This window comes from Gallus gallus, chromosome Z (genome assembly GCF_016699485.2).
Source record: "Gallus gallus isolate bGalGal1 chromosome Z, bGalGal1.mat.broiler.GRCg7b, whole genome shotgun sequence".
NCBI lineage: Eukaryota > Metazoa > Chordata > Aves > Galliformes > Phasianidae > Gallus > Gallus gallus.
In genome coordinates, this window is record NC_052572.1 from 20534320 (window position 1) to 20548914 (window position 14595).

General features: G+C 48.3%; 1 protein-coding gene across 1 annotated transcript; it reads right to left on the minus strand.

Moving 5' to 3' along the window:
• Positions 1 to 11301: 11301 nt before the first annotated feature.
• HTR1A (5-hydroxytryptamine receptor 1A) lies at positions 11302 to 12636 on the minus strand. Its single transcript, NM_001170528.1, has one exon. The coding sequence runs from the start codon at positions 12571 to 12573 to the stop codon at positions 11332 to 11334; it is 1242 nt and encodes a 413-aa protein (NP_001163999.1). The 5' UTR covers positions 12574 to 12636; the 3' UTR covers positions 11302 to 11331.
• Positions 12637 to 14595: the final 1959 nt, after the last annotated feature.

The following is a 14595-nucleotide window of genomic DNA, read 5'->3' on the forward strand; positions in this document are numbered from 1 at the left end:
AGAATGGGAGATGGACAACATCACTGCCCATGAACACTCAGCGACAGAATGTCTCTGTCGAATGCTTAATAGAAAACACCCAAGATGTCTTTCCAAAGCCAGTGGGAATGCTACGACACCAGGAAGAGGTGGATGTAAAAATGGCACACATCATTCTCACAAATAGCTTGTGAGAAGGGAAAGAAAATAAGAAAAAAACTCAGTAAATCATTCACAGTGAATGTTTCAACCTTTTGTTTGCAGTAATATTGATGCCTCCTCTCTATGAAGGTGTAAAGAGAGAAAGCAAGTACTCCAGATATTCAGTTTCCGTAACATCCTGCCCTGGAAACTACTCCTTCATCCCAAAAGATCCAAGTGAAGAGATCTGTGCTCTGTTCAACTTCCAAAAAGTGGCCATTTTCAACTTGGAAAGTGTCCCCTGGGTACGCAGCACTACAAATCCCACATAACTGAGCTTTGCTGAACTGTAAATCAGCTTCACCATGGATTAAAACTGAGGGACATAGATCTTTAATATTAAACCTTCTGAATGTATGGTTGCAAGTCATTACAGTAAATCTGAATGCAACTTGTAGATACTTGAATAACATTCCTTGACATCTCTGGCAGACAAATGGTAAAATACAGCCAAATGAGGTCTAAATTCACCAGCTATACTGGGTGGAAAATAATCCCGTTGGTTGTTTCCTTTCCAGAGTTCTCCCTGAAATTCAGTTTCTGACTTATGCAATTCAAAGTTACAGGAGGTTTGTAATGAAAATGTAAGACTTCAGTGCTGGGCACCATACCACATCCATCATAGAGTCCGTGTCTGCTGGCATACAGTTAGTCATGCAGTCCAGCCAACCTTATATTGAACTCACTCGAGTTAATGTGGTTTGACTGCCTGTCTGCCAAGTATTGCAGTCATAAGCCCTCATCCAAACTGCAATAAATGAAAAAGACTAACTGGGTCCAGCTCCAGATAACAAACCGTTTGTCTCCAAAGGATGTATTCCATCCTGCAGGATACCACAGCTGCAGAGAACTGAAGCATGAAGATCCATAACAGTGGCCATGCACTCTAAGCTGAAATGCATATGCATATGATTTCACAGAGCTTCTTTTTCACCAAAATAGTGATAAAGAGATAACCTCAGTCTGTTAATAAAAACTAATGTGCAAAACTAAGATTACCAGACTGTAGGCTTCAGGTCCAGTGCAGGCAGATAGCCCAGCACTCTGTCTTTATTTGGAGCTTAACTATGTGACTCTTTCTCGCCCAAAGGAATGGACTGGGTAATGCACATGAATAATTCCTGTCCTAGGATTTAGCAACAGAATACAAACAGCTTTCCTCATGGTGTTTTAAACCTTCTGCTACTCGCATTGGCCATAAATGTTCAGGTGAAATGATGCACTCTGGGGAAAAGATTTGGTACATTTTTTTTCCAGTGTGGCCTGCTCCACCTCATCCCCTGAAAATTCTCAGTAAAAATTCCAGTATGCAGATATGTGTATCTACCAGTACACTGAGCCACAGGCATTTCGTCTGAGGCATCACTGTTAAGTCACGCTGTGATTAACTTACTCATTTTTATTGTTATATTTTTACCATGTAATACCAATGGGAGAAAGACATAGTCAAAGTGTTTAAATAATAAAAAAAAAAAAAAAAAAAGATCTGTCTGATCTAAAAAAAAAAGTCAGCAGGAATGATATGATAATCGATGCTTAGTTCACCTAGCACTAGCAGTGAGTGCAAGAGGGTAGTTCCCTTCACCTCCTCATCATTCCTTTTTCCAGGGGCTGACTACATCCCAGACTTGACATTTGAATTTCTTCCTGCTGTGATGTATTTTTTTATTAAACTTTTGTCAGGCTGGGGGCAGGGATTAAGTGTTTATTACCTCCTGCATTGCTTCTTGATGCCCTCGTATGTACTGTAAAGAAAATGTAGGAAGAGAAATAGGAAGAAGAGGAAGAATTGTGATTGCCATCAGTTCAACAGTTTTCTTATTTTGATGGAAGGAAAGGATGCAGGCTGCACAGACAGACCTGGCCATGATTGATGTCAAAGAACTGAACAGATTCAGGTTGGATATCAGGAAAAATTTCTTCTCAGAAAGAGTTATGAGGCATTGGAACAGGCTGCCCAGGGAGGTGGTAGTCACAATCCCTGGAGGTCTTCAAGAAATGTGTAGATGTAGTACTGAGAAACATGGTTTAATGGTTATGGGTTGGTGGTTGGGTTACTGATTCTATGATTTGCTTGCTGTGCTTAGTGATTCTGAGCACAAGGATATCATCTAGCTTCAGCAGCAATGCTAATTTTGTCAGTCTTCTAGGCTTTCACATAAGCTCAAGCCAAACAATTTTTCACTGGAATTGCTTCAGCTCTCTCCCTCTTCTGACTCCCTCCAGTCAGCCCCACAGTATAAACTCCCTTTGCCAGTAGGCACTGAAAGTGCTACCGTGCTTGTGATGAAGTTAGATGTTGATTAGAACTATCTGATTCTTTTAGTAATGCCAATAGCTTTGTAACATTATTGATGGATTTTGGTTTTGTAACTCCGTATTTTAATAACACCATATAAAAAAATAGGTTAATTTAGGTTTGAATTCAAGCTTCCTTTGACCTTCATTCTTTCCCTGCCTCTTTAGGGAAACAGGGATGATGCTACAAGGGAGGAGAAGCATTTCATTTTCTCCCTTCCTCTTCCTTTAAATGGCACACAGAAGGTGTACAGTAATAGCAATCTTTGTAGTCTTCAGAGCGAAGAGTAATCCAGCTGTCATATCTATATCTTAATCTGAATAGCCCTTATATTCTGGATTAATTAAAAATTGAATTTTCATGATAATGACAGCCAGTTGTGTAGTTGTCAGGATCCTTGAGCTCCGAACAGGTCACTCTGGCCCAGGACGCAGAAATGAAGAGTATAATAACAGACAATTCATGTAAGATACTCTGCGATGAATCCACACTGTAATATTTGAATTTAAACTCTTTAAATTAGTCAAGCAATCTCTTTGGGAGTGTAATATAAGGAATGCAAGTTACAGCTGCTGGGGATGTTTGTGCACACTTTCCTGGGGAATGACATCCAGAAGATACAAACCAGGTTTACAATAAGCAGCAGGCAGTATGGATCTACAATCCACTCTACAATCTTGCTGACAAATTTTCATTACAACTACTGTCCCTACTCATAAGATTTCAATGGTGCCAAAAAGCAGTAGCCTTCCACACTAATAATCACAAGAACTGGCTTTAGGAATGTGGATTTACCTAGCTACTTTGTAACATGAGAATAAAATGGTAAAGCTCTACAAAAGCATTTTACAATTTTTTTTAAGAAAAAGAAAAAAGAAAAAGCAAATATTTGTTATGGTTCAAAAGACTTCTACTGGAGATCATGTATGTGAATTATTTTGCTCTCTATCGTAATGTACTCCGCGTTACAATATTCCACATTACTACTACTGTTACTAATCTTCTGCATGAAATAAATCCTAAAATCCACCAAGGAAAGAAAAGGAGAAATTCAATTGCTCAGTAAACAAGAAGCTTTCCATGCAATGAAAAGTTTCTGTTTTACTTTTTTCTTTTTTCTTTTTTCTTTTTTTTTTTTTTTTTTTTTTGTCAAAATCTGAAGAAAGTTCTCAGAATGAAGCATAACTGTTTCTCATTCCAGGGTACATGTCACCACTCCTTTTTTCCTCTTCTCTTTTAAAAAATATGTCTACAGAAAATTCCATCTAGACAGTTGAGTCATGATGAGGAATTTCATTATTTGAGTGAAATCATAAGGTATCTATATATCTGAAGGCCATTGAAGTTCTCTGCTTGTTGCCATGAAGATACATTTCTGATTACTCTGTGATCCACTGCTATTTTTCCCTCTAAACAAATTATCACCAATGTCTTCAGCAACCTGGTAATGTGTCATGGGACAATACTAGACTGACTGTGAGGTTACAATAAAAAGCTTGTAAAAAACATTCTTTTTTTCATATACAAAAGAATTCAATTCCAGTAGCATCCTTCACGTGCTTTTCATAAATACTACTACTTACGACAATAATTACACGTCCAAGTATGTATACCTCCTTCTTTACAACCAGAGTGATGAAGCTTTCTGAGAACAGCATCACAGCACTAATGCTTAGCAGTGGTAAGGGCAGCAATTTCTTGCTGTTAGCTGGGAACTGTGCAAGAAGTTGTGCTCTGAAAGCAAGTCACTGATTCAGATGCCCAAGCGTAAGATGATATTCCTAGAAAAGCAGGTTGAGACCTTGCACCTTCGAGAAGGTGGGAGGGTGGTGGGGTACATCTAGAAGCACTCTTCTCCATTTAATACCACTGCTGCCTCCAAAATTTTTCTGCTTGGACAGCAACGTGATAGGAGATGGAAACAGCTTAGCTAAAACACCATTTTGGTGTAAAATACATGAAGTTTTTAATGAAAAAAACATAAGCTTCTAAAGCATCAGTACCTCATTTCAATTCTGAATGTGAATAATGATTCTTTTTTGTAGTTATTTTCATATAATTTCAGGATGCCAATATTAGCATTATATTATAGGGCATAGCTGGCTGTTTTATAAGTCACTAAACACTGCTGCTGCTCTGTAATGCTTGAAACACTTTTCACCATGAAGTAGCTCATAAAGGTGATGACTAAATTAAAAGAAGACAAAATTAAATGTCTTTAATTTCAATGATGTGCGTAGTCTTTTTTAATTATTTTTGTGTCCTTTTACAACATATCACAAGCTATTGTAATGATCTGAGCCTTATAGCATTCTCAAAAACATTCCACACACATTTATTTAAATTTCAGAGGGAAATATTTGTTTTGCCTGTGTCTACTAAAAAAGCCACAGCTGTGCACGGGAGTTAATGAAAAGACAGGGATTGCTTGTTGCCTTTCACTTCTCTTTCTGAAGCCAACAAGAATTTGACTAGAATTTGTGTAAATCTGATTGTTTTCAATGTCTTATGGAATTATAGATGACCATAAAGTTTCAAATGCAGACGTCACACTAATTTCATGGTAGTAACTTTGAGAAACTAAAGAACTTTTATGCAGCAGTTTTGAGCATTGGTAGAAATGAGAGGAAATAAATTATGAGGGCCACTGAAAATGGCATTTTCAGGCAACTAGCTCAGGGGTGCTCATAATAGGTGCCATTAATTGAAATACAATGGGGAAAATAACCCCTTTCACCTGTACGGTGTTTTGATTAAATTTGTGTGTATTGAACTGTGACAAAATAAGGTAGCATCACTGCTGGCTTAAGGCATAATAAACTAAATTCATGCCTTCTGCAATTCTTTGGAAGACAGCAATATTTTTCAACAAACAGATTTCATCCAGTGAGTTCCCTGCTTTTTGTTTGTTTGCTTACTTGTTTGTCTCTGAATATCTTCTCCTCTGTATGTAAGGCGCCTAAAACAGGGAAATAGTCTTTGCAAAAAGAGTTCTGAATGTGAGAGTTCCCGATGTTACAACCGAGTATGTTGCCATTTAACTGATGCACATCACAAGAACGAAGACAAATGGGATATTAGAGAACTTAACTTTATATCCTGATTACAATTCCTGTCAAAAAGGACAATCACTGCATTCATTTAAAATGAAAGTGGGTTTTGCTGATGAAGAGAGATCATTTCCCCTCTTACAGTGTAAGAAAAAGCTAGTCTACAAACTTTGCACACTCGTGGACATCCACGGTAGTAAGTCAAGCCCAACCCATGACTGTGCTACTTTTCTGCTGGTGTTAGCTCTCTTGACAGCACAAAAGACACCATGGGTACAACCAGCAGTTTGCAGGTCTTCTCACCCAGAGCCATGGGTGCCTCAGCAAGCTCAGACAGTCAAAGCTGTTTTTATAAGAGAGAAATCCCCCTTCAGAGACCGAGGCTGGGAGACAGCCTGTGGATTAGCATGAGAAGGGGGGTGGAAAAGATTCCTGTTTGACTTGAGCAAAGCTAGCAGTAGCTCCTAGGACTAGATACAACAGAGGCAAAGACTAGTTTGCTGAAAGCACTTTTCAACTGGTATGTTGACTAGATGAGACTCTCCTTGGGTCAGCCCTGGCCCAACCTGAAGTGCACAATAATCTTCTCAGTGTGAAGAGGGTAGACGCCTCCACATCACCAGCAGAACCTCCTGACACAGTTCTCAGTGTCAAGCCCCTTCTTCAAAGCAGAATGAGTCTACTCTGTCATGAATGCTCTCCTTCACTGACTTGTTCTTTCCTATGTTACAGAGACTGTAAGTGGCAGAAAATCTCCCCAGGGCATACCCCAAGCCTGTCAGCTGCAGCACTCCCTCCGGGCCTTCACCTACACAATTCATTGTGAGTTGCACACATTATCCACCACAGATGTGAAACTGGAGAGGGAGGCTGGAAGATAATGGAGATCAAACAGCCACCAATTTGAAGACAACACCCAGTCTGCCCTTTCACCTGCACCAGATGTAACTTTTCCACAGTCTCTGCCTGCAATTGGTATCTGGACAACAGGCAGCTGCCCAAACCCAAGTCCTGCCAGCACCTCCGAGTGGCACCCAGGTGCTGTGTCTGATGGCTCCCATGTCTGTTTTCAGATGCAAGCCTGTTTCACTTCACCTGGCAGCACTCCTTCAAAGCCCATTTAGAAATGAATGTCTAGTGAGGTTTTTACTTCAAAGGCATAATGCTTATGTGTCAAATTTAATAGCTTCCCAAATATTTCACAACCCACTTTGGTTCATAAGCCCTGTGCTTGGACCACAGCAGTTCAAATAGAAAACCATTATATATATTTTCCTCTGTCACTGGATAATTTAAAATCATAACCAGCCGCTTACGTATCAAATTGAAAAATAACATTTTCCTTCTGAGCCACTTGAACAAAAGATTACGGTATAAATCCTGCTCTGTCCTACCAAGCTGGAAGGTGTCTTTGGATTTCAGTTAAAAGATCAGGTGAGAAACAGTCCCTAGAGATGGCATCATCTGTACTGTATGAGATTCCTTCCAGTCCTCAGGCCTACAGTCCAGCTACCAATCCCACCACAGGGGGAATGCCGAGAAAGAGGAACAAGGTGCAATTTAATATAGGCCGCAAAAAACACCTTTTGCTTACATCATCTCATCTCTTCTGTGTGTACATTACGGACTATCAGGATGGGTGTAAATAGCTCTGAAATGTGAAAGTCGATTTGCAAGTATTATATTGATTCTGCCTAATAGTAAAATATGTTTCAAGTACTGTTTAGCGCAAACAATAAAACAAGATGTTATTACAGAGGGAGCAGATACTGACCTCTGCTTGTGCTTTCCAGCATTCTCATTGCAGAACCCCTGTGCCTTTTTCATTTCTATTTGTCTGCTTGTTTGCTTGCTCGAAGGATTTATTTTTCTTTTTAAGACCATCACCATTTTCAACAGGTCCTGTGAATCCTGGGAGAACCACCTGGACTGGCATGTGCCTTTTTCTCATTTTTCTTTAGTCCTACCAAATTTTGTTCAGGTTTAGTAATTTTTAAAGTATTTTATAATCCATTTGTTCGCTGTCCCTCATCTACATTCTGCAGGACAATGCTGACAGCCTGCCAAACCATCTTGGCACAGACATCTATAAGGCTGGGATTCGTGGCCACTTGTGAGTGTTTTTAAGGCTTGAGTCTCTGGTCCTCTGCTTGTCTGAGCATTTTCCTTTTCTCTTAATTGAAAGAGGTATGAAAACACCAACAAATCTATCACCCCTCGCACAAGTCAAAAAGCCACCTCATTAAGTCAAATAGTTTTGGCTACATTCTAGCTACGACAGGCTTGTGCACCAGAAATTTTTGTTTCCAGCCTAGCAGAAGGAATCTCTCCCTGCTGAGCTGCCTCTTCACATTGCTGGAAGCCACACTGACTTCCCTGAGAGGACAAGAGCGCAGCCGTAGGCAGCAAGATAAGGTGAGGCTCAGAGCAGTATGCACCCAGCAGCATCCTGAGCTGGGATCCAGACACCTGGGAGATGCGGTGCTCACAGAGAGCATTGTTTTGAAAGTATGAGCAATGCAATCATTTCTAGCTTTCGCAGAGCCCCCAGGAATAGTTCCCACGATAGCCATTTAGGATATTCTCCAGACATATTTGAAGAGGTAATACTCACCTATACTATTAAAAATGTTTCCCTGAGCAACCATGAAAATGAAATTCTCTCGCAGCGTCCTTTTCCACTTCTCTCTGAGGACTGAATTTCTTGGTTACGTGTTGTAATGTAAGATTCACAATGCTGCCCTGAGAGAAGTTTGAAACTGTAGATTTTGAAAAGGAGTTTTCTAACTACAGTGATGGTGGGGAGCATTTGTTTAGGGGATTTTACTGTTGTTTTCACCTGATCTGCAATATGTTTCTGCCAGCATGGGAACGTAGGGGGAAAGTGGAGAGTAACATATGCCCATATGCCATGGGGAAATCTTCTGTTTAAACAGTTTGCTCCAACTCAGATAATTTCAGTGCATCTTTCTCTCACCCCTTTCCCACCCCAGGCCCAGCAATAACTGCAGGTGGCTGATCTGTGTGTACTCAGGAGGCTTCTGTCAGTACCTCATCAGACACAGACCCAGATCCAATTCAGCAAGAGTGGAGTGGACTCACAGACCAGAGGAAACTCATCGTTACGAAACTTTCTTCTCATCTTGCAACAGTCCAAAGAGGCATTTCTAAGGGAAGAAAACTGGACGGCATTTATGCCTGTCCTTGGAGTCCACAATTGACTCGAGTAGTTAAAACGCAATTTTCTGCAGCTCTGTTTGAAAAATGAAGCCTTTTCTTCTAATTATTTGGGTGTTTAGTTATTCATTGCTCGACTTTCCATGGGCCTTTTAAAACTGAAATGAAGTTTTCAGTACCGGGAGGAGGCTGCTCGTTAGGGGAGCAAATCCAATACTGCAGCCAACCACGAGTATTGATTCGATCCTGAAATGATGTCTCCTTTTAAAAACTCTTAACCCCCCGTTTGGCTGTTTTGTTCTTTTGTTTTACTCTCAATAGAAATCAAATTGGGAATGTGAAAACCACAGCCCAGAAACAAAACACCCCACCTCTGGAAGCGATCTGTTTCCTCCCCGTTACTGAAATGCGAGCGCTGCGATTAAGAGCGGTACGGAGGAGCGCTATCCCTCTGAGGTCGGGGCGGTGTTCGTGCCTCGCAGAGAGGTCGGGCAGCAGTGGGTGGGGGTCCCATTGCCCGACTCCCAGCGCATCGCCCCGCTGTGCAAGCACAAGAAGTCTGCGCTCCCTCTCGGCTGTTCCCCATCCCGCTCCCGGCCCTGCCCAGCCCCACGGATAAGTGGTTACGGGGCAGCCCGACGCGCTCCCGGTGGGCTGTCGGCGGCAGCCCCCGGCCCGGAGCCACGCCCGAGGATGTGCGAACAAAGAGGTGCTCTAAGCGGCGGCAGCCGCGCTTTTCCAGCCCGGGTGGTTTCCGGGGAGGTGGGAAATGAAAGGTGCGAAACGTGGCTTCGCGGCAGGCGACGGGGCTCGACGGAGGAGGCAGCGAGAGGAGAGAGCCCCGATGCCGCCCCGCATCTCGCCCCCGGTTCCCGGAGGCTCCGGTGAGCCTCAGTCCCCCGCCCCCCGTCACGGCTCCACACAAGCGTAGGTCGCCGATCGCCGCCGGCACTTAGGGAGCACCCGGAACGCAAGTGGGTAGAAGTGATCAAAGAGGACGTAAGATCAAAGATCACTTTAATTGCGAAAATGAGGTCAAATGAGATTTTCAGAACGTCAGTGTATCTCTGAGGCTGTTAAGAGCGCTATTGCCATTTAATGTAAGCGGCTAAAGTTCGGAAACGAGTGGACACTTACATTCACGTGACGCGCAGGTGTAACATTCCCTTTTACCTACAGTTAACATAGATTACACCAAACTAAACAGGAATATATCTATATATATATTTGGTCAAGCATTCCGTTCAGGCGGTCCTTCGCAGCGGTGCGCGCAGGGCTCGGAGCCGCCCGGTCCGGCCCGAGAGCTCCCGGCCGTGCCCATGGGAAGGACGGGACACAGCAGCGGGGCACGGCGGGGCGGGCCGGCGGCTGTCCTGCCACCACCCCGGGCGGGGCGGGGACGGGGAGCCTCGAGGCGAAGCAGCGGGGGTTACCGGTAGAGGGGCACCCTCTGCGGGGGGGTTGCGGAGCGGGGAGAAGCCGGGTCGGAGCTCACCAGCGTGGTTGCCCCTGCCCTTGGCATCGTGGTGGCGCTGACTTCTTTTGTCTGCGGCTCTAATTTTGGGAGGTGATCGCTCTTACCCCTGACGGGACTGGCCATGGGGAGAGGAGAGGAGAGCCGCCCCTTTCCAGGGAGATTTCGCGTTCGCCACCTGCGGCCGTCGCCGGGATGCTCCCAGCCCCTCCCCTGCTGTCAGGAGCACATGGTAATGTTTTGGTTGATCGGTTTGGTTCCTTCTGTTGTGTTCTGTTTGTTTATCCCCCACCAACACGTGCAACCGCAGCATCTCCCGAGAAACTTTCAAGCGGCTCCAAAAGAGAGCAAACCCAAAAGAACCGCCACTCCGCGGCTGCTCCATCTCCCCGTGCTGCTCTCGGTCAGCTCGGGGACGGCCGCACGGCGCCCAGCTTTACAAAGGCAATTTTAAAATAGTACATATCTCCGTGTAATGCGTGGGTAACTGCCCTTCCCTCCCCGCCGTGTAACAAGGGAAGCCCGATGAAGTGGAGGGTCCGAACAGAGCAGGAGAGCTGCTACACACACGTAAGGCAGAGGGGATGGCGCTGGAGGTACCTGGCGAGGTTACACACCGCGGCCGCGCTTCCTCCCGGTAAATCCGCTCGGTGGTTGCAAGTCCAAAGCCCCTTCCTCAGCTCGGGGAGCCGCCGTCCGTCCCCGTACTCACAGCGCCGGAGAGGGGCGGGTTCGGAGCCCCCCGCCGCCTCCTCTGAAATCCAAGAAATATCCCCAGCGCGGCGGTTTTCTGCATAGGGTGGTTTATTTTTACCGCTGCTACTCTGGCAGACGGCGTGGTTTACAGCGACCATAAGCAACCAACGACCTGCAAACCCGACGTCTGCCCTGGATGACGGAGGAGGCGGGAGGCGGCAGCGAAGCCCCGGCGAGGGGAGGCGGGGGCGGCCGCCACCCGGCGCTGCGCTGCTTCAGCGGAGCTCCGCGCTGCCCCGCGCTGCTCTGCCCGCGGGGCTCGTTCGACCGACGGGGAGCGAGCGGAGAGGGGAGGCCGGTGCCCCGCTGGAGAGGGGCTGAGCGGGGGGCGCGCTGCGGCGGGGGGGCGGGCGGGATGGTGCCGGGGCGGGAGACCTGTCCCGGAGCGGCGGGCTTCACTGCCGGCAAAATTTGCACTTGATAATTTTCTTAAAAGCACTTTGGAAGTCTTTGTTGAAGTAGGCATAGATGATGGGGTTAAGGAGGGAGTTGGAGTAGCCCAGCCAGTTGATGACTGCCCCCAGCCACTCGGGCATGTAGCACTTACTGTCACAAAAGGGCAGGACCAACGCCACGATGAAGAACGGCAACCAGCAGAGGATGAAGGTGCCCATAATGATGCCCAGGGTCTTGACAGTCTTCTTCTCCCGGGACAGAGCCATCCTCCGCTTGGCCTCCGTGTTCTTCTCGTTGCGCCTCTCGAAGGAGGGGGGCGGCGGGGAGCCGCAAGCTTCGCTGGGCAGCGGCAGGTGAGTCTTGGAGGAGCTGCTGCAGCGCTGGACCTCTATGACCTCCAGGGCCGCCCCGTCCTCACCCTGTCGCACCGCGCCGTTGACACACGCACCGCTCCGGGGCTCCACAGTCCGTCGCCAGCCCTTGCCGGGCTCCCCGTTGCTTTTCTTCTGCAGGGCGGCCGGGGAGAGGGTGAGGCAAGTGTCGGCGATTTTCTTCTTTTCTGCTTTCTTGACTGTCTTGCGGATCCTGAAGCGGGCTGCTTTGAAGATGCGGCCGTAGAGCACCAGCATGAGGAGCAGCGGGATGTAGAAGGCGCCGAAGGTGGAGTAGATGGTGTACCCGTGGTCCTTGCTGATGGTGCAGGCGTCAGGATTTGAGCGGTCCTCGGGTGTCCTCCAGCCCAGCATGGGCGGGATGGATATCAAGAAGCCGATGAGCCAGGTCAGGCTGATGAGCACGGCGGCCCGGCGGGGAGTTCGCTTGTTGACATAGTCGATGGGGTCCGTGATGGCCCAGTACCTGTCCAAGGCGATGGCGCACAGGTGCAGGATGGAAGAGGTGCAGCACAGCACGTCCAGCGAGATGAAGATATCGCAGATGACCTGCCCCAGAGTCCACTTGTTCAGCACCTGGTAGAGGGCCGCCATGGGCAGCACCAGCACGGACACCATGAGGTCGGTGACGGCCAGCGAGCCGATGAGATAGTTGGCCACGGTTTGCAGGGAGCGCTCCAGGGCGATGGCAGCGATCACGCAGGCGTTGCCGCTCACGGCGCACAGGATGAGCGTGCCCAGGAGCAGGGAGGTGAGCAGCTGGTAGCCCAGGGTCACCTCGGCGAGACCGGGGCCACCTTCCCCCTCGGGGGAGCGTTCTGGGGAGGTAGTGTTGTTGGCCACATCCATGCCGGGGCGGGGGGGGATCGCTTCAGAAGACGGGCATGGGAAGAGGCGACGGTCACTTGTGCGCTCCCCTGGCAGGAGGCATTGCCGCCCCGTGCGCTTTGGCCACGCCGGCCCCCCCCCCGCCGCTACCCCTCCCACCCCTATATAGCGCGGCGGGAGGCGGCCGAGGCTTGGAGGAAGGCGGCTGGCGGAGCCGCCCCGCGCCCGCCCATCCTCGCCGCCTCTGCCCAGCGCGCAGCCCGGAGGAGGGGGAGGGGGGGGCCTTCGCCGCCGCCACTGCTCGCTGCGCTGCTGCCCTCGCTTCGCCGCTCTCCCACACCGCTCCTTCCTTCTCTGCTTCTCCTTTCTCCCCTTGCTTTCTCCCTCCCTCTCTTCTTCCCCTCCCCTTCCGTCCTCCCCCTCCATCCCGCCCTTTCGCGGCGGGGGGGGGTGGGGGGGTGGGGGGGTGTCTCCCTGGGTATCATCGGTCCTCGGCGCTGCCGGCAGTCCGGACGGGCGGGGTGTCCGCGGCTACCAGCGCCCCCTCCCAGTGGAGGGAATGGCAAAGACACCCACCACGCCCCCCTAAATCTGCCTTCAATTCCCGTCTCGGCAACACCACCCCGGGCAGTGGGGAGTCGAGGCTTCCCCTCGGGACCGGCACCGGTTGCCGGCACAGAGAGTGCGAGGCGTGGGTCTCCCTGTGGCCAGGTACTGCCGCCCGGGGTGGGGACACAGCGCACCCAGAGCTGCGCGCTGACTCAGGGGTGCCGGGGCGCCTTGGAGGGGCTTATCGCCATCTGCAGGCGGGCTGCGGCGGCCCCGGGGCGCGAAGTCCGCGGGCAGCTCTGCTGGACATTTCTGACCGCGGGTCCACCCACACTTTTTGAGGGGCTAGACCCGAGACCCCGTGCGGGACTTCGTTCTCGTCCCCTACCCAGTCGCTGCCGGCTCTGTGCTGCTGGGGTTATCCGGAGAGCAGCAGCAACCCTGTCGCTGAGCCAGCCTGCCACCGCAGGTGCAGAGTGAGAGGGCATAGCCAACGGCGTTGCACAGTATCTCTGGAGGGTTTGCTTTAGAATCCAGTGCCGGGCAAGGCTCCTACTCAGTCGCTTACGAGCGTAGTAGCAGTGAAAGTCCCACTCGTGATGATTCATGACATCGCCCCAACGTCCTGCTGCGGCCGTCTGTCGTCGGGGGCTCCGCGCCAGCGCGCGGCTCCGCGTGTCCGTCCACAGAGAAACACGACAGTGCCCAGCCTCCCCCCCGGGGCGGCCGAGGCGGAAATTACAGTGCAACGCACTATTGAAATCACTATCCTGAGAAGGAAAAAACAACAACAACAAATTGCATTGCGGTTCCTCCTGATAGGAAGGGGAAATGCTGAGACTGAAAGTGAAATGAGAAAAATATCTTTGGGAACGATCTTGACTTTTTTAAAAGGCATCAGATTGACACATCGTAAACAAATCTGCTAATAACTGGTAAATAAACTAAACAATCCGTGCACCTGGGAAGCATTTGTCATTTAAAGAAAAGGGAAAACAAACAAACAAATAAAACGACTAATGCGATTGACAGACTTTACCTGTCCGCTACAGGTAAAAGAAAGTCCTCGGACTCACACGGCAGGCTTTCCACAGTCCTGAGGCTCAGTATTTTTAACGATGTGAGAACATCGTTCTAATCTGTAATTGTGCCATGCAAGCTCAGAAAACTCAGAAAGCCAAATAATTGCTTAACAGTAAGATTTTGCCAGATTTGAACTTAATCAAACTTAAGATGAGTACCACAGAGCCTGGCTTGCATGCACTCAGGTTTCCTCATCTTCTCTGTCAGCACTTAAAAATAAGGCTGAGTTCGTAACTTCACTAAATTTGGATGGATTTCGGCCAGTCCTCTTTCTGAACGGCCGAGGCTCCATTTCTCTGCCTCTGAACTGGCAATCTTTAAAAAATCAAGGCACAGAGATACAGGGTATGTGTGGACAAGCAGATCCGATCAGTACCCCTGCCTTTCTGTCGCGTTAGCTGACCCTGCCAA